General features: G+C 40.6%; 1 protein-coding gene and 1 pseudogene across 2 annotated transcripts; both read left to right on the forward strand.

The window, feature by feature from the left end:
* Positions 1–12: 12 nt before the first annotated feature.
* LOC110064625 (alkaline phosphatase-like) lies at positions 13–8246 on the forward strand (annotated as a pseudogene). The gene is made up of 8 exons (XR_016205701.1): positions 13–1076; positions 2604–2933; positions 3615–3860; positions 4251–4469; positions 5533–5674; positions 5949–6056; positions 6795–7076; positions 7554–8246. The product of XR_016205701.1 is annotated as an alkaline phosphatase-like (transcript).
* Positions 8247–10632: 2386 nt separating this feature from the next.
* LOC110064624 (alkaline phosphatase-like) lies at positions 10633–19009 on the forward strand. Its single transcript, XM_020771697.2, has 8 exons — positions 10633–11011; positions 13078–13392; positions 13832–14077; positions 14458–14694; positions 15433–15573; positions 16279–16386; positions 17117–17401; positions 18370–19009. The coding sequence occupies exons 1-8, from the start codon at positions 10957–10959 to the stop codon at positions 18594–18596; spliced, it is 1614 nt and encodes a 537-aa protein (XP_020627356.1). The 5' UTR covers positions 10633–10956; the 3' UTR covers positions 18597–19009.
* The last annotated feature ends 947 nt before the right edge of the window (positions 19010–19956 follow it).

The following is a 19956-nucleotide window of genomic DNA, read 5'->3' on the forward strand; positions in this document are numbered from 1 at the left end:
ATTTTTCATAACTAATGGCAAATTACACCATTTCGCACTTCTCTTACTTTCTTGCACAACGACATCACTGAAAACAAAGAACAAACTTTAGAGGTCGTCTCTTGCTTTAGACAAAAACAACCCAGAACGCAAAAGACGAAGAAGATTGAAGTTCTCATTCTCCCGTGCGTTATTTCCCTTGTTCAACTATCAATTTCTCTGTAGCACCGTTCTCGGCAAGGAAAACTCTGCAATGGAAAACGCGCGCGCTCTTACGTGGCAAAGGGACCATACGTTACAAAGAATGATTTACGGCTGATGTCAGTACGTTTTCTTTTCTGTGAATGGATCACTGCACGACATTACGTTAAACGTTGAGATTTAATTTTGTAATAATTGTAATAGGAAACGAGGAAGTTTACAAGCACAGTCCTCAGTACAATCTTGCTCTGACCAGAGAGCTCGCGACAGCGGACGTATATTCTATGCACACACGCATACAACCAGCAGACATATTGCAGATTGAATTTACGTCCGTACAGCAGGCCATTTCCGAGTTTCCTGTCATCTCTCTTTCAAAAGGAGTCCTTGAGCGAAACATTCATCCGAAAATGAGTTTGATTTGTATGAAATGAGTCACAAGTGAAAGAAATTTTAATCTGAATGAATGGTTTTCACGAAGACCCGTTCTCACACAGAGGCAAGGGGCAACTTGGGAATGGCCTCTAGAGTTATAAAGGCACAACTTCTGTGTTGATAAAGTATGCGTGTGTGGCCATGACGTTTACACTGAGAGCCCAATACGGACACCAAGATGGGAGATGATAGGAACTTTTGGGAGACCCTTTGCTTTTCTCTGTAGTTCATACATGTACGCATTGCGGACCATTATTGATTTTGAACCCTGGTGTCACTTTTCAAGGCGTCACAGACAGTCGTCGGTAGCTGCATCGCAGGCAGGGCAAACCACCAACTTGGAGATAACGGTACTGTTGAAGCTCAACAACTCCTGTTCACATACCTCCGGCTCGGTATAAAGGTAACGCCACTTCAGCTCAAAATGCTGCAGTTTTTATGGGTGTTTTACTTCGCATCAGGTATGCGATTTCTATGAGTAACGCTTCCGCTATCTTTCAGTGGTGCAGTTACATAGCGAAATGTATATTTATCATTGCACAATGATTCAGTATAGAACTCGAGGTTGTGAAAATGTCAATAACATTTAAGCCATGCTGTTGGCTCGTTTGATTGAGCTGTGAATGTGATACAAAGGGGAAGGGAAGTATAAACTATCGCTCGGTAGTGGAATTTAGAGACAGACAAGCTAAGCCTACAATCACGAACGCTCTGGAGAAATGATAGACATGTACCTAGAAGTGTGATTTGATTTCTTCCGTCGTTTAGCCATTTACCACTGTAGTTATTTTTGATCTGTGCCATTCGTTTAGTCAGAAGCATTTGCTGATATCAAATATGTTGATGTAAAAGGGAATATATTACCAGGAAGTGAATCATGGCTCTTTGCCAGATCATTTGCAACAACTGTGACCCAAAACACAAGCTCCTTTGCAGCACAGCTGTTATCAGCAGAATGTCCCGTTATCCTGCGTGATAACGGCTGCGAAGGTGACTTATACGTTGAACGAATTGCAGCTAAATTCTTCCATAAATTAGCGAAAACACAAAGCAAAAAATACACCTGGACATCTAAAACATCAATAGTTTCCCGCACAGACTCTATTTGGATAACGCTACTTTCCGGGGAGTACGGTGAGCTGCATATAACGACCAAATATTAACCGGTCACAACAATCTCAGCTATTTGCACAAACATTTGAAAAGAGCTTTGAACTCCAAATCTTGTTCAGGCACCGCCGTTGTTTATAGAAACACTCAGCGGGGGACTCAATAGGCTGTGGGGGAAATCGACCTCACCTTACGCTCATGTTACCACAACAATTTTGTTTAAAAATAATAAATGTCGACCGAGGATTAAATCTGAGAAAAGATAAATCAGGAAGCTATATTATATATATTAGGGCATCCGACGCAACAGGTATAAATATTTAGGCCAATGAAATCTTCTCTGGTCCGGAAATACTGCTATTAATAAACTACTCGTGTGTAAAACTGTCAGGTCTTGGTATCTGTTTTTGTCTGGAGAGTCGACAGGCTCGATTTCCGCCGCTGGTAATCGAGCCTAGAGAGTCGAAAGCGATTTTCTAAACAGAGATCAATTTCAGCCGATTACCGAGGCGTAGCAAAAAGGCTGACAGAGAGTGTCTTTCTTTACCGTTGGACGCTCGACATTTGTTCGTAGTTCGCTATTTTGTAGTATTTTTATTCGATCGTTTGAGATCCGAAATGAATAGCAAGAGAACTGGACGCCACCTCCCTCTGCCACCCCTGAACTGCCGCTCTTGGGTTTACATCATTTTTCACGATTCTTTTCGAACGATCGAAGAAAAATATGAAAAAAAAACAGAGGGTTGTGAACAGTCTAACTGACTGACGGTTGATCGCAAAACGTTGCCTTCACAATCAATAGAGCGGTGTGGCGGTTTTCAACATTTGTATCTATTTGGCACGTGGCGATGAGTAACTCAATGTTCTTGGCTCATTAGTTGTCAGCTGCGACATCCTAAAAAATCAAGATAGTAATCAATGGTACAAGGATGGTGTCAACCTGATCCAACACAAACTCAAGGTGAAACCGAACACAAAAACTGCCAAGAACGCCATTCTCTTCATGGGCGATGGAATGGGCATCACTACTGTCACCGCTGCTTGCATCTTGGATGGACAGTTGAAAGGTAAAACAGGCGAGGAGAATGTGCTGAGCTGGGAGGAGCTCCCTTGGACAGCCCTGGCCAAGACTTACGCTGTTGATCAGCAGGGTCCTGACTCCGCCAGCTCTGCCACAGCGTTTCTGACTGGAGTTAAGACCGACCAGGGTAGGTAACGAAATAAACAATGCTTATCATTGGCGAAGAGAAAGAACCTTACTTCAGGAACTCAGCAAGCTAAATATGTATCTGCCTCGGGTGGTAGATAGTGTGGTTCTTTGGCAGGCCTAGCCTGGGTAAATAAAACGCAGGCACAATTTATTCTCTGTCTTACTGGAGATTAACCTGATTCCACAGTTCTCCCTTTTCGATTTCTAAATCATCTGTGAAGCGCGAAGCGGACCAAAAACGGTGCTTCAGTAGCAGAAAAACGAAAGAAAATCATTTCTGTTATATTGCGTTATCGGTATGTAATTTTTCGGGTCCAGTCTCGGATGTCGTCATAAGGATTAGGGAGAGGAGAAGGAGAGGTCTCTTCATTTCGACTAGAGAAGGTATAGCTTTGTGCCAACCACCACCTGGGATAAATCAGAGTAGTTACTTGCGCACGCACACAGTTCAGTCAGCGGTCGGGACAATGTCAGGTACAATAAAGCAACCTGATTGGTTGATCTAAGCTACTCGCTCTCCTTCCGTAATTTAATTTAGTTGGTAAAAGGGCAGCAGATTAGCCTTGATCTTTTCTTTTATCGACTTTTACTACGTCTCAGTCGACAAACACGTTAAAAAGACCTTGACCGGCTTATTCTTCCATTCCTTGAAGTCGCTTAGTTCATTGATATTTTTCAGGTGTTATAGGAATGGACGAAAGAGTAGAATGGGGTTACTTTTCGTCTGCCAGTAAGGAACGCGAAGTTGTCTCTATCCTCTCGCTCGCAGAGATGGCTGGGATGTCAACTGGGTTCGTGTCGACCGCGCGCGCCACGCACGCAAGTCCTGCGTGTTCGTATGCACACTCTGTGGACCGTCGATGGGAAAGTGACGCAGATAAGAAGAGAAAAGCCTACGATGATCCGTCTGCATGCAAGGATATCGGTAATTATAATCCATTTATTATATGGCTCTGTCTCACAAGGACTGGTAACTACCAAATTGACGAATTTGATTGGCTGAAATCGATATTGAAAGCGGTCTAGATTTTCCCATCTAGACCGACATCTAGACCGGTAATGTTTTGCAGTGAAAAAGTTGCAAACTAAAATGCAAAATCATTGACTGATTTCATCTAACACTATTTATTTATGGAAGTGCCAAAAAGCCTGATGAGCAAAAAACAGTAAAGAGGACCAGCAAACTTTGGCAGAATTAAATTCAGGTTATCGTCGTTCGCATGCAAAATGTCAGTTAGTACAAACTTGTTACATTAAACGAATTATTTTGTTTTTGTTTGCGCCATATGATAAACATCTTATTAACCGAGCTTAGTCGGTCTGTGTGGGAGAATCTTGACCTCGGTCGGAGGAGGACGGAGAGAGTTCATGCATCAAAATCAAACAGACCCTGAGTATCCTGATGAAAAGGGAGAGAGACTGGACGGCAGAGACCTGATTAAGGAGTGGGTGGACAAGCATCCGAATTCCCAGTATGTGTGGGACAAAACCGGTTTTGACAAGATTGACGCGGAGAATGTTGATCACATGATAGGTATATACCTTTTAAATGCCTTTTACTTTTGCGATGTTTTATTTTCATTGCTTATGCACACCATTAAATGCTCGCGAAAGTAAACCACCTTTATCCAGCATAACAAAGAAGATCCATCTGTTTATACTCACCAGGCTTCCCACTCTCTTGCAGATCACACAACCGTTCAGTTGAACTTTTTGAACTATTATGCCGGGTTTTGCTTTTCTACAACTTTCCTCCACGCCGTTCGCGGTCTTCTCCTACATCTCTTCCATCACTTTGTTTTACCATACTCTGTCCTTCTTCTTGTATTTTAACCTTTTTCTTTGCTCAAATCCTATTAACAGTTGAATAGCGAGTCTTGAGGGTGATGGATTATCAGCCACTTATCAGTTAAATTTTTTGGCGATTTATCTATCGTTTAAATTCATGAGTAAATCTATTTCAGCTGTTAGTTAGAAAACTCTTCATTTCTTAGCTAACAGTCCAAATTTTGACCAATTCGTAGCTCAGTGTCAGTTAAAGATGATTTCCAGTCCGTGCTGCGCACTCTCGAGTGTTTTTTTTTTTGCGTTTTTTGTTTTATTTCATGTAAGACATAACAAAATGTAAACATTTCGCAACTACTCACATTACGTAAATTCAAAGTTTCAAAACAGCCGCCATTATAGATTCAAAGCGGTCGAAGCTTTATGCTTCGTTCTTTCTTATATCACCTGATGAAACAACTTCGCAGCCTTAAAAATCAATGAAGCTGTTGGGAAAAGAATTTGAAAGGCCTCAAAGATAAGGTATGAGGTTCGTAGCGAATAACATCGATTCGCATTCCATTGAGTGATACTTATAATGTTTGTAAACATTAGGATGCTGAGACTGCGCAGTACGGACTGTAAATCATCTTTAAGCCCCATGCAGACCCTTATGAAAAGTATCTTTAATTTCTAAAGAAAAATATGAGCGTGGGGCATTAAACAGTTTCAACAATTTAACTTTCGGAACATTCTTTTCTACTGAGTGGTCATTGTTCTCTCTTTCGGCAATAAAGCCTTATGTAATTTCCACTTGTCAATTGTCTTTGCAGGACTTTTTGAGTACCTCTAACATGCAATACGAAGTAGACCGAGCGGACGATGCCGCTGGTGAACCTTCAATAGGGGAAATGACAGAAAAAGCCATCAAAATTCTCCAGAGAAACCCCAAAGGGTACTTCTTGTTTGTCGAAGGCGAGTAGATGATGACATTACAGAAGACATCCTTTTGCTATTTTACAGTTCAAAGGTCCCTTTGCTTTGAGCCTGATCCCAGGGGTTGAAGCATGACTCGCGGCGGATCGTGGTACGCGGGGGTTCGGAAGGGAAGCGAGGGGAGGAGAGTGGGTCAGGAGGACTCGTACTTTAGCTGATCTCAAGTAACTCATCAGGGCAGGAAAATTAGCAGTCCAGTTAACGAAAATCAAGTTTATCCAGTCTAATCAATTGTTTTTTTTTTTTTTGACAGGAGGACGTATTGATCACGGTCATCATGACGGTCAGGCGGTTAGAGCTCTTCATGACACTGTAGCTATGAATAAAGCGGTGTCTAAAGCAACCGACATGATAAATCTAGGTAAAAAAAAAAAAAAAAAAAAAATTAAAAAAACACTGTTGCTCTACCTTGCATACGGTGGCTGCACTGCTGTGCTAGCGGCGTCAGAACCGAGTGGTCCTGCCCAAACAACACCATAATAATCTTTTTCTTCGCAGATTGCAAAAAATAAAGACAATTAATGCTCAGATTGCTCTGACCTCTTCTAATACCTAACTCGAGAATTCTAGGTTTAATTTGACTAGGAATTAACATACTTTGTTCAAAATAACACAGCTATTTTCCTACCTAGCAATCCTCGACGAGCGACGTGCGAGTTGTCGGACGCAGGTGACCCATTTTTGGCGCAAAAAAATTGAAACCTTGGAGACATAAAATGTTTCATAATTTCCACTCTTTACCATCTGATATGGTTTTTGGTATTATAAATCTCTTTTCGTGAATATTCAATGCCGTCTCTAGTGAGAAAAGTGGCCCGACCTCAGTTCCTTTCCTGTTAACATATTTTTTTGGCGTCAGGCTTCGTCAAGACAGTGTTGTTTTCCCGCCTCCTCAATCCTGATTGGTCAATTCAAATTTCAGGCGCGCCAGCCGTATGCAAGGATGTCAGATATTTTCGCCAATTCCTCTTCTTAATTCGTAGCCTTAAAACTTGGCAGAAAGTCTGGCTAAATGTCTTCGAGAGCAACAAGAAAAAAGAAAAAAACTCATTTCAATTTCAATCATAAAGCTCGCTAAATATAACTTTTTTCTTCGTAGATGAAACCCTGCTAACAGTGACCGCTGACCACTCTCATGTGTTTACCGTCGGTGGATATCCAAAGCGAGGGAACCCCATATTTGGCTTAGTGCGTCACGTGAACGGAAAGTTAGCAGTAGACTCGAATAACAAGACATACACCTCGCTTGGTTACGCCAATGGCAGGGGGGGATTAAACGGGAGTCGTCCAGACCTGAGGAGGGTGGACACAGCAGACAAAGACTACTTTAAACAAGCTACAGTGCTGAAAGATTATGAGACTCACGGATCAGAAGATGTTGGTGAGTTCTAGTACACGTTTTCCCAATATTTTAAACTCTTGCCAAAGTAACTGAATTTTCTAGCACTGGATCAGTTTTGAGACAGTTTTGGACAGCTTCACAACCTAGCGTATTCTTGTACAGATCGAACTCACAGCCTGGCCCGGGCATTCCACGGACCAAAGACACGCCTGTGAAGGCACCTTGGAGGCGTTTCGACGCTCGCGGGAAGTTAAAAATATTTTATGAGAACGTCAACGGCGGTACCTGGCAGTTAAATTTTGTGACATGCCAGTTTGATTTCCTCATAACCAATTCGCGATTGCATCTATTATATTAGAGTGCAGTGGGGATAGATAGTCGCTTACCGCCGGTTGCAACCCCTACATATGTCGACGGCATATGAGAACCACCCTTGCAAACAATAAGAGTTAAACTAACTTACCTACACCCTGTTCAGAAAAAAACAATTTGTAACTCCTTCGCTTCTCTTCTCAGGGGTGTACGCGGACGGGCCTGGAGCGTACTTGTTTCATGGCGTGGTTGAACAGCAGTATGTTTTCCACGTGATAGACCACGCGTTGTGTTTGAGTAGCAGCAAACAGCAGTCATGTGACAGGCACGTGACACGTGGAGGACGAGAAGTCAAGAATACAGCTTACCTGACTTCAGCACCTTCATTACATCTCCTGATGGTGATGGTGGCGTGTTGGATAGCTGCCTTTACACAATGTTGATTACAAGATACTAAGGATGCGTTTTTCTTTGGGAAAATCGAAGATTGGTTTCTTAAATCCGAAAGTATTTTGCGTTTCTTTGTTAAGCAGATTAATTCAATATCACTTGAATCATGGTGCGTCAAAGGAACCAAAGAATCCTTTCTGGGCATGGATTCTTTAGTGCCTGTGATGCATTATGGTCCGAGTGAGATATATTGGATTAATCTTTTTAGTAAAGAAATGGAAACTCCGTTTCTTGGATATAAGAATCCAATCTTGGATTTTCCTAAAGAGGCGCACCCGTAAAATTCTTTTATATGAGAAACGATGAGACAAGTTGAGATAAGTACTATCAGAGAAACACAACTGCATTTAAAAATTGTGGATTGACGGCAATCGTGTTACCATCATGACAAACAAGACTGTATTTTCTGAGAACTATGATTAAATGAAAGATAATGTTAGCACAGAATGTGGTAGTGTTTTGTCTTTTCTTCTCTCATGCCTGTTTTCGATCACTGCCTTCTGTTTTGTTTAGTCTTCGAATAGCCCTTCGCCGAAAGCAGAATTATTCTCTTTTCGTAAAATCCATGTAAAAGCGTTCTTCGAAAGTCCAAATGGGGTGGTGACTTTCACGGCTAATGGTTACTATTTTGGCTTTTTACGGCTAATGGAGAGATTTTGAGACATTCAATTTGAAGCTAAAGGTTTTAGCGGTTGATATTTTTTTACAATCAGACGGTTAAAATCTCAGCCCAATTTTTACGTCTCAAGGCTAAATTTGTGGCCTGTTTTTGTGAACCGGGGTTACATAAGCATAAGCATAAGGATGGCTATTGCGCAGGCGCAGTTCACCTCTCAGGAATCAAAGATGGCGGATAACGAAGTAGAAATTGGATTGTTGCTACTGTTAAGCCGTAGGAATCGAAAAAGATTGCTTATGCAAAGACAAACACAAAGAAAACCGAGAAAGGTCTGGATAAGAGACATTTTTACGAGAAGAAAGACACAAGGCGATTATTATAACCTTGTACAAGAATTAAAGTCTGCCGAGTTTTTGTCGTACAAACAAGGATAATTGCGGACAGATTCCGCCAACTTTTCGTTCACTTGCGTCGCCATGTTTTCAGCTGACAGATTCTGACAGAGCGGGCCTGGATTTTATTTTTGTGTATTCCGTTGACAAGAAAACTCTTTATGCTTACGCTTATGCTTATGTATGCCCGGTTCACACTCAAGTATTCACGACATAAGCATAAGCATAAGCATAAGAAAATGGAAAAAGTTCCATTCCTTGTGCTTATGCTTATGCTTATGCTCTGCTTATGCTTATGCTCTGCTTATGTAACCCCGGTTCACACATATTTTTCTTATGCTTATGTTTATGCTTATGCTTATGCCTATGTCAAAGTGTGAACCAGCCCTAAGAACATCACCAAACAAAAGGTTCAATGAGCAAACCAATGGCTGTGCACGTGCATTATAATTCTTGGTACATTTCTTTGCCGTCCTCTGCAAAACAACAACGTAAAATGACCAAATTCTGCGTTGTCTGGAGAACGTGAACCACAACGGCTAATTTTTCGTATTTGTATTTGGAACGTATTCGTAGTATATTCAGCAGGGGCAAGTTTCAATACCGACAAACACACTGAATAGATCTAAGTAAATGTGAAATTTCACAGTAAAATATAAAAACACTTCTTAACAGGCGTCGTCCTCGCCGTCGCCGTCGTACATGGGTAAGGACGACGAGGACAACGACAACGACGAGGACCACGGCTATTAATCAAAAATGAATATATTTTACCTTCGAATTTCGCAATTGTCTAGACCTACGGCTCTAAAGAATTGCTCAGACAAATTATGCAATGACAGCGTTCAACTCCAAATGGAAATAAGAATACTTAGCCGTCGTCGTTCGCGTTCCCCAGACTACGAAGAATTTAATTTGTTCATTTCAAGTTCTTTTTTTGCAGAGGACGGCAAAGAAATGTACAAAGATTTATAACACACGTGCACAGCTACCGCTATTCTCCTTAAACCTTTTGTTTTGTGACGTTCTCGTTGCCGTTATCGTCGTGGTTTGCATAAGCTCCCTGTCAAATACGCGGACTGCCGCAAATGTTTAATTTGGAATCGTCGGGTTTATCAAAGTTTTAGTTCAGTAACGTCATGTTAAAACATCAAACGTTGTTTCGCCATCAGTACAGTACCCATTACGTGTTTCTCAAGCATTTCATTAATGCGAATCTTGAGAGAAGTAATATTTGTAGTTCAAGCATAACCAATACCCGATTGTAAAACTGGCTTTCAATATCATCCTTCTGTTATTAAAAAGATGTTTTACTTTTTGGGTTAAGTAAACAAGCTGGAGTTAGCTGGTAGATCCGAATAATCTGTTAGTAAACACTTCGAAATATAATTGATTACTGATAAAAAACAGACAGCGATGTTTCGGAGCAGAACATCATACATGCAAACATAACTTAAGTTATACTCGGTTTGATGAGGCTGATTAGGTCTCTAGCAATAGAGTATGCTAATTTGCCGAGAAATGAATAATCACCGATCTACTTTCTGGCCTCGAGAAATAAATAATAGACAAGTAAATTCAGAAAAAAAAAAGACGTAAAAGAAAGATTAGACTAAATTATAAGGTTTAAATAACTATAACAGTGATTCTAACATATTCGTGAAAGAATAAATACACAGGTGGACTCAATTCATGCTAAAGTATTCATCTTAATTAGTTTATTTGGCATGTTCAACTTCTGACACCTAAGAACTCTTAATATATATTAGATCGCAATTCACTGTAATATATTCTTACACTTTTCACACTACATATAAATTAACATCTCGACTGTTCTTTTATCGACTCGATAAAAAGTAATGGAGTTAAGATGACTTCGAAACGTCGTATTTTCCTTCCGTTTCTTTATTAATCAACCTTTTAGTAGTTCACAGCAGAATACTGAGCTAACAGTAGTGTTTATTCGTGACTTTGTACCCAGTTCGCCGTTCACTATTTGACCAAATATGGAAAACGTGGCAATTACCAATAATAGTAAGGTTACCTGACAACTGGGTCAGTAGCCTTCCCGAAACCACAGGTGAACGGCGACCGAACACTGCGGATCCGTGATCTACAAAGCAAAGCTGTCATTTCAGGGCGTGCAATGATTACTAAGGGATTTCTCGTGACTCTATTTGTTGTACTGTTCACAAAGGCAGGTTAGTTGTATCGTCTATGTTGACTGTATGTTATGCATGTGTTAACAAAGGTAAGTGAGTATCTCTAACTTTGACTCATACATTGGTAGATAATACATATGTACTTCACGTTTTCACGATTTGTTTATTAACTTTCTAGTCCAAAGTGGAAACAGATTCCTTCATGTGCTTCATTGCGTTTTTTTTCGATTCGTTTTCTACTGACGCCTGATTGTCTGTAGAGTTCTTGAATAATAATTACATGTAGCTAGCTACATTTAGACAGGGTCAAGCAGGTCACGCGTTCATTCATTAACCAAATGCTTTCTTAATGAAAATTTCAGTGGTTTCATTCTTCGCAGCAATATGAACAGTTCATTACTTCGACATTAGAACCTTTCCAAAAGAAAAAAATGTTCAAAGTTGTTGTTTATAGTGTAAATGCGCTTAGCTACACCTAGCTAGTTGACAGGCGTGCTACTTAAACTGAAAGAAACAAATATATCAATTTAACCTAGTAGGCTTAAAAATCCCAACTGGCTGCAGACCAGATTGCTATTTACAAGTATGACCGAGGAGTTGATCATTGTAGTTCCGAGGTAAACTTACTCTCGAGTGAGTAACGATGTTAGGAATCGACATCGAGTTAGGAAAGGGCTAGAAATAGCTCTGTTTCGCCTGAACAACTGAATTAAAATTGCACGCACTGGTAGCGAGGTTTACAGCGTGACATTGAACAATATTATTTGCGCATCATTAGCATTTAAAGAGCTATAAAAACAGAGTGCTATTCAGGCTAAGCTGTGTGCTATTCAGGCTAAGCTGTGTGCTCTTCACACCAAACAGCGGGACGAGCATTCAAGCTAAGCGCAGCGGAGTGCTATTCACGCTAACCGAAGAGAAATCGCTTCGCCCAAAAAAACGGCAATAGCAACCTCGTTCCTTGCTGCGTAAGCCTGGCGAAACGAGCGGTTCTCGAGAGTCCTTTTACAGGCTCGATATTGATTGGTTTTATGAATAACGATACAAATGAGCGGAAGTACGACACCAGCGACACGATTGAGCGATGTGTTCGTCAGCTAGAGTCTTCCAAAAAGAACTTTCCAGGGTCGCCGCTTTCCCAACCGGTGGTAAAGACGAACAAGGACTGTTGACGAGGTTGAGGCAATAGAGAGTTTAACTGAAAACCACGACGGCAACGGCAAATGGAACGTCGCTAAGCAAAAGGTTTAATGAGCAGTACAGTGGCTGTGCACGTGCGTTATAATTCTTGGTGTATTTCTTTGCCGTCCTCTGCAAAACAAGAACGTGAAATGACCAAATTTTGCGTTGCCTGGAGAACGTGAACCACGACGACTAATTTTAATATTTGTTTTTATTTCAAATTTTTCGCCCTGTCCCAGATTCAGTTTTGTGATAGTTTTGACATTGAGAAACACTGAGAGGAAAATGACTTAAGAGTATCGCGAGATTCGTAGGTAAAATATAAAACCTTAATAAGAAATTTCTTTGATAAAGATTTGGTAATAAAAATCAGACGTTTCTACCTCTCGGAGGTCATTTTCATGTTGAAGTAAAATATAAAATAGCATAAAAAGTCTACTAAGTAAATGGGAATGTAACAACACCCAAAAAACATGTTAACAGAGGGTTTTCTAACATACACGAACTGATACGACTCGTATATTGGCATCTTTCTTTTCGCACGACTCCTACGGGTCGTACGGGTCGTGAAACAGTGGTTTACGAGTTGTACAGTTGGTGAACTGTATATCATTAGACAGACTTCGTAACATCCGCGGAAGAACTAGGTACCACGTCTAAAAGTAACTTAGGAGGGATTACCTTGGGTATAGGGGATTCACTCTCTTACCTCGATAGTCTCTTGACTGCACCTATTCTTGAATTTCCGATCTGGCTTATTGGCCAGTGGCTCAGAAAGAGACCTTATGTGCGCGATCTAAGGCGGCGTTGTGAGTCTATACATCGTCTTTCACAGTATCCACTACGATATGTGCTATTCAAACTGAAAACAGGAATGACTTCAGATCAGACTACTGTTTAACTATGTATTTCTGGCGTTTTAGAAACGTCTTATCAGGAGACCAACAAATGGTACAAAGATGGCGATAAACTGTTAAAGAACAACTTAAAGCTAGAACCAAACAAAATGACTGCCAAGAACGCCGTACTTTTCATGGGAGATGGCATGAGTGTTACAACCATCACTGCGGCGCGTATCTTGGAAGGACAGATGAAAAACCAAGTGGGAGAAGAAAATGTCCTGAGCTGGGAGAATTTTCCCTGGTCTGCGCAGGCCAAGACATACAATGTGAACTCGCAGGGAGCAGATTCTGGGGCGTGTGCTACGGCTTACTTGTGTGGTGTGAAAACTAATCAAGGTACGAACAAACGACACCTCAGTAATAATTAAAAATAATAATAACGATTTTATTAGCAAATCGCTTACAATAAAAGACACCAGAAATCAAATTAAAAATTATTCGTGCTAAAATATTTAAAAAGAATTGAAAACCGAAAATTATTTAGGAAGTCTTTCTTCAGCTTTTCCTTTAAAATATGTTTTAGCCCGGCGATTGAACTTATGCATATTATCAGTCGCAAAATCTAACTGAGGCAGACTAAAGGTCTTTGAGGCGCAGAATTGGAAGTTCCAAGCGCGTGTGTTGTGTCAAATCTTATTTCGTTGCATGCACAGGCTCCCCTCGGATTTCCAATCCAAATGTGGTAGTGCTCAATTAAAATGCCATTTGTGATCATTAATTGGACGGATGTATTAAAACTGGCTGACTTTAATTTGTCAATATTGGTTTATTTCAGAGCTCATTGGCTTGACTGAGGCGGCAAAATGGGATTACTGTGGCACACTAACAGAGGAGACAAAACTTGTTTCCATTCTTACATTAGCAGAGAAGGCTGGAATGTCAACAGGATTCGTGACAACCGCGCGCGCAACACACGCGTCTCCCTCGCCACTTTATGCTCACTCTGTGAGTGGGGACTGGGAGAGTGATAAGGACAAGCAAGAGCAGGCAAAAGATGATCATTCAAAATGCCCGGATATTGGTATGGAAAATCACACAACGGACGTTTGGATTAAATTGTTTTAGGTTTAGGTCCTCAAAAGTCTAAAAGATTTTTGATCTTGCGGAATCCCATTTGGTATCGCAAGGGCTGCCGCTAATTTATTTCCTGTAAGACTCTTGGCTTTATACAGGCTTGAGTTTCGATATGTTATCGAATCAGTCTTGTCCTAGTTGGGATGGAGGACAAATTCTTTCATTGTGGTTCTTAATTAGTAGGTCGGTCGGTCGGTCGGTCGGTCGGTCAGTCAGTCAGTATGTCTGCCTGTCCGTCTACCTGTCCGTCTGCCTGTCTGCCTGTCAGTCCTCTATTATCTACACATCATTGAGTCATTTACTCATTTATCCTTAATCAATTTTTAGCTCGCCAGCTTGTTGATTATCCCCACGGCAATGGTCTCGAAGTTATATTTGGAGGTGGTCGTGAGAAGTTTATGTCCAAAAATGACACTGATCCAGAGTATCCAAATGAGACTGGAGAGAGACTGGACGGTAGAAACTTGATAAAGGAATGGATCGAGAAATACCCCAATTCACAGTACGTTTGGAACAAAACAGGATTTGACCAGATTGTCCCAGAAAAGGTTGATCACGTGATGGGTTAGTATTCTGCCTAAGCATTGATATGTCCTAGAAAGGCAGACATTGTCAGCACCCTTTGAAGTACGGGGTGCTTTCAAATTAGAAGACGAGTAAAAGATAATCATACCTGTGCCAGCCATTTTGAAGTTTGAATAGGCGGTCATCTTGTCTTATGCGAAGTCTGGTACCTAGAAATGCTCGGAAATCGCTCTTAGTTATTACTCCTCGTGCGAAATCGGACGTCCGAGAATTTCCGAATTCTCTCGGTTGTCCGCGAGCGCGTAATTTTTCGGCTCGACATGACCGCGCATCTAAGGGTACGTTTCTTTAGGCCAAAGACAAGATTGGATTCTTAAATAAAAAAACACGGGATTTTTCATTTCTTTACTAAATAGATTAATTCAAGATCACTCACATTATGGTGCATCAAAGGAACCGATTCTTCTTCCTTTAATTTGATACGAGGGATTCCAGTGCTTAAGTCACAGATGACTGGACAACGAAACCAGTTTTCTCTCTATCGTTACGATAAGTCACAGAAGGCATTTTTGACAATTTTAAAAGTCTAGCAATATCGAGAGAACGAGTTATATAATGAAGCCCTAAATATAAGACAGCAGGCAAGCATTGGGGACACATTAGTGTCATCATCTTCAATTCTTTATTACAAGCGTTTTTTGTCCCGGGGAATTTTTCATGCAGTCGGGCTCTGTCAGTTACATTCACTGTCAACACTTGGCTCTTATTTTTCCACAGGACTCTTTGAGCCCAGTCACATGCAGTACGAGGTGGATCGCGGAAACGACACCGCGGGCGAACCATCCATTGCAGAAATGACTGAAAAGGCCATCGAAATACTGAGAAAAAACCCCAAGGGATATTTTTTATTCGTTGAGGGTAAATATTACAACTTAGCATTCAGGTCGTAATTGTGCGAACGGTCAGTAAATGACGCTATCAGCCGGAAAAATCGAAAAAAACAAAAAAACAGAAAAATCGCCAGCGGACTGGCGGATACCATTATTTGTTTTCTCAGTTCTTACCACTGGGCAGCGATTTATCCGGTAGATAGCGTTATCCATCCTTTGAACAATTAAGCCCACCACTATTCAGATAAGTGACTGGTCTGGCAAAATTTTAGGTTTGGCCAGTCATGATAATTTTATGAGGGCACGTTGCTACTATTTAAAGCCACAAAAGTCACAAATGGTATGTCATTCTAAAACGCGCTCGGCTTTATTTTTATGGTTAGGCCTACCGTCCACACTAATCCCTCACCAAAACGGAGCTTTTCGAAAACGCTCTTCAACGGGAAGGAATTTGAAAACGCCAGCTTTGCGTTTTAGTTTGGACGGAAAACATTCTGAAAGCGGAGTATTTAGAAAACGATAACTCAACGATAAACATGAGATATCCCTGTCCGAGGTTTTCTCAACGTAGTGTGAACGGGGCCTGGGATAACTGTTTATACGAAAGTCTGGACCATAAAACGTTGACAAAAACTTACATGAGTTGCAAATTATTCATTCCTCGGCTTCAGAGGAAACGACAATGTCTCTCAATTTACCGTACTCAAAAATCGTACACTCTGTTTTTTTTCAGGAGCTCGGATAGATCATGGACATCACGCGGGACAGGCCGTCCGTGCAGTAACTGACGCGGTTGCCATGGCAAAAGCAGTCAGTCGAGCTGTTGAGATGGTGGATAAAGGTGATCATGCGAAACACATGTTATTGTTTTAATGACAGGATCTGATAGGACGGTGAATAGTAAATTACTGTGAATGCTAGGAAGATGTTTTAGCAGTGACAAAACCATTGTCAAAGTTAAGAAACTTGCTTCGAATGGATAGAATCAAAATAAATGATAAAGAATCAGTGATAGAATGCCAGTATATTTACTTGTAGTCACAACTGGTCAAACATTTCAATATTCAATCTTTTACATGGCAATTTGATTTCTTTCAAGGAGTTGGATAAGATCGATGATGTCAGGCCTAACTTGTCAGGCCCGTGCGTACGTTACGTTATGCCATTTTTAGCTGATTTTTTTTACCTGAGAAAAGAACATTGCCTTTAATTCATTGCGAGAGACTGCAAACGATTGTAACTTCCAATGCATCCAAATTCTACTGGTCCAGGTATAAAGGAGACCAACACGTGTGCTGTAAAATGTAACTGTGTTCAAACGAATACACACTCGTCAGAGGGTCTGCATGGGGGTGCCGCATTCTCAGTTATGAGTTCAAATTTTTCACCAATTCTCAGCTGTCATAAATATACCACATCAAGAGATCTTGACCACATCCACAGCCTATCATGAAACTACGTGGAAACACACCCAAATTAACCCAGAAAACATTTCAGTTGCGTTTAATTAACCAATACATCTAAATGAGATGGTTAATTTTAAAATCGTTTTTATTTCCAACAAAATGTAGAAGACACACTCGTAATCGTAACCGCTGACCACTCACACGTGTTTACCGTTGGTGGGTACCCAAAACGAAACAATCCGATCTTTGGCTTAGTGATGAACATCTATGAAAACAAAGCGAATCTGGGAGACGATGACAAACCGTACACCACTCTTGGATATGCCAATGGACCCGGGGGGATCAACGGTTCAAGAGAAAACCTGACAGGGGTAGACACTGAAGACAAAAACTTCCGGCAACAAGCAACGGTGCAGAGATATAAGGAAACTCATGGCGTGGAAGATGTGGGTAGGTCTAGACAGCACATCAAAAATACCATGTGATGGTTCTAATTAGGCCATATGTAATTAACTCTTTGCAGCTAGGCCACCTTCTTTTCATAAAATTATGGGCTGTAACTTGAAGAATGCCAGAAATGGAAAAAGCGTGTCGAAAATATCAAAATGGCCAGGTTTGAGGCCCCTGGCATTAAAGAATGAGATTTTATGACGGTTTGAATTTTCAAAAAAATAATAAAATTTGTATTTAAAACGTTGTTGGAGAGCAAGACCTTGCTCTCCAGTAACATTTTTATCCGAAAATTCAATCTGTCATATAAACTTACTCTTCAATGCCAGGGCCCTCAAACTTGGTCATTTTGCTATTTTCGATATGCTCTTCAGTTCTATTGCTGGCATTCTTTAAGTTAGAGCCCAAAATATAATATTTTTTAACAAAACTTTTGTCCCGTGACCCCAGCTGCACAGGACCTATTTAACCCTTGTCTCTTTGCATTTTAGGCTCTTGGAATAAGCTACAGTAGAAGCAGAGTTTTTCAGCTATAAATTGGAGCCAAATTTCCTCTCGTGTGTCAAAGTTTTGGCCGTTTGTCTAATCACAAACTGAGTTGTACTTACACTTCTGTATATGTACGACATAATTATTTATATTTTTATTGATAAAGGTAAATTAACCGCTGTAGCGCGTTAGTGAGGCTGACGTTAATCCATTGGTCGTGTTATCATCAAATGACGTTTCGGCCATGTGTTTTGGAGACATCACTTTCCAGTTGTACGTTTTATTATCAGATACCCGTGGGAATTTAGCAACCAACGAAGAACAAAATCTCCGATCGATAAGAAATTTTCCTTCCGATATCTTAAACGTTGACCTCGCCGAGTTCTGTAACATTGTATATTCCCAAGCAATAGGACATGGAATATTCTTGTCCGCACCTGTTTCTATCTGAATTATTCGTTTTTCTTTTTGAAATTCAGGTATATACGCGGACGGTCCTGGGGCGTATTTATTTCACGGTGTGGTGGAGCAGCAGTACATATTTCACGTGATGGATCACGCCATGTGTTTGAGTGAAAGCAAGCAGGGATCATGTGACAAGCACGTGGCAAGAGGAGGAAAGAGAACTACAAGTTCCAAATCGTTGCTCAGTTTAGAAAAGCAGCTTCTTGCTGTTAGCATTGCTTTGCTGTTTTTGTTTATCTAAGAACATTGAACCTTAAGTTTGGAAACTAGTTCATATGCTCCTCTCGTAAAGAACGTTTTTTTTAGCGTTAAGTAGCTCAAAGTCAATATTGAGTTTAAAGAAGGCCTTCAAGCGATAAGATCCAAACTTTCAGTGGTTGCTCATTAATTTCTCGGAGACGTTTTGTTCTGGAGCTAGCAGTCTTTTATTCCATGTTTCTTGATGTTGCACCGGTAACCTTGTGTTTACAACAGAATTTATCCAAGTTTGAAATTTTGAGTTCTGATGATTTTCCCAAGCAGTTCTTAGTAGCTTTGTAGTATAAGTTCATTTTAGTATCACATTTTTCTGTTTAGAATGATTTTGTATCTACCTTGTGATGCCATGCCAATTAGTAGCAAGTAAAAGACTCGATGGAAGGCCTACTGGCACAAGTTATACTGTTATTTGACGTCCAGTGACACCATACTCACCTGGCGACCGTATTACCCTGTATTTAATAGAAAATAGCCCTACGTAAATAAGCGCGCTGATTATTTAAAATCGTGTTTCTATATAACTCGATAGAAACACGGTATATGTTTTCTATTTCTTAAAAACAAACAGCATGTAAGGGGGTATAATACTTTCGTTTCTACACATTTCTCCCTCAAATACTCTCTTAACTTACAAACAAACAATCATATGGAAGCAAAATGAAAAGAACAGAAAGTCTTCCTAAAAAGGCGCTCTTTTTAGTTAGAAAGAGTTTGAAAATTCACTACCCACTAATTTATGGTAATTGAGGGTAATAATAATATAAACGAAAACAGGACATTGAAAAACTCGCGCACGAACAGAGCAAGTGGCGCACATACAGACGTCGTTAGGACAATCACGTGACAACCAAATTTTCTCGGCTCGATGGGTTACCAAATTTTCTAAGGCCTTCGGCGCGCACGAGCTCCGCTACAAAATGAATCATCCAAATGTTTAACGGATGGTGCGTTTCATAATCGAATGTAAACAGCCCTGCTGACTATGAATGAAACAATTTTCCGTGGTACCTTTCTCTTACTAGCTTATAAATTATAAATGAATCAACAGACGCACCTGCTGCGTGAAACATCCCCTCATCAAAAGGTAGGTTGTACATTGCGATCGCTTTGTTCTTTGCAACAAATTTTGTAGTCAGTACAGAAATGAAGCATGTAACTTGCACCTGCAACTCGCAAGGTAGGCGTAACAGGTGTTCGAAGACTCGCAGATATTTTGTCATTACTGATTCATTCTGGTCATTCACTCAATGGTTTGTCAAACAAGGTCCGACATTGACCGAGAAAATTGAGGACTGGTTACTCTTTACTCTTTACTATTTTAACTCTTCACTCTTCACTCTTCA

Source organism: Orbicella faveolata, unplaced genomic scaffold, assembly GCF_042242905.1.
Source record: "Orbicella faveolata isolate gen_17 unplaced genomic scaffold, um_ofav_v1 contig_12, whole genome shotgun sequence".
Taxonomy (NCBI): domain Eukaryota; kingdom Metazoa; phylum Cnidaria; class Anthozoa; order Scleractinia; family Merulinidae; genus Orbicella; species Orbicella faveolata.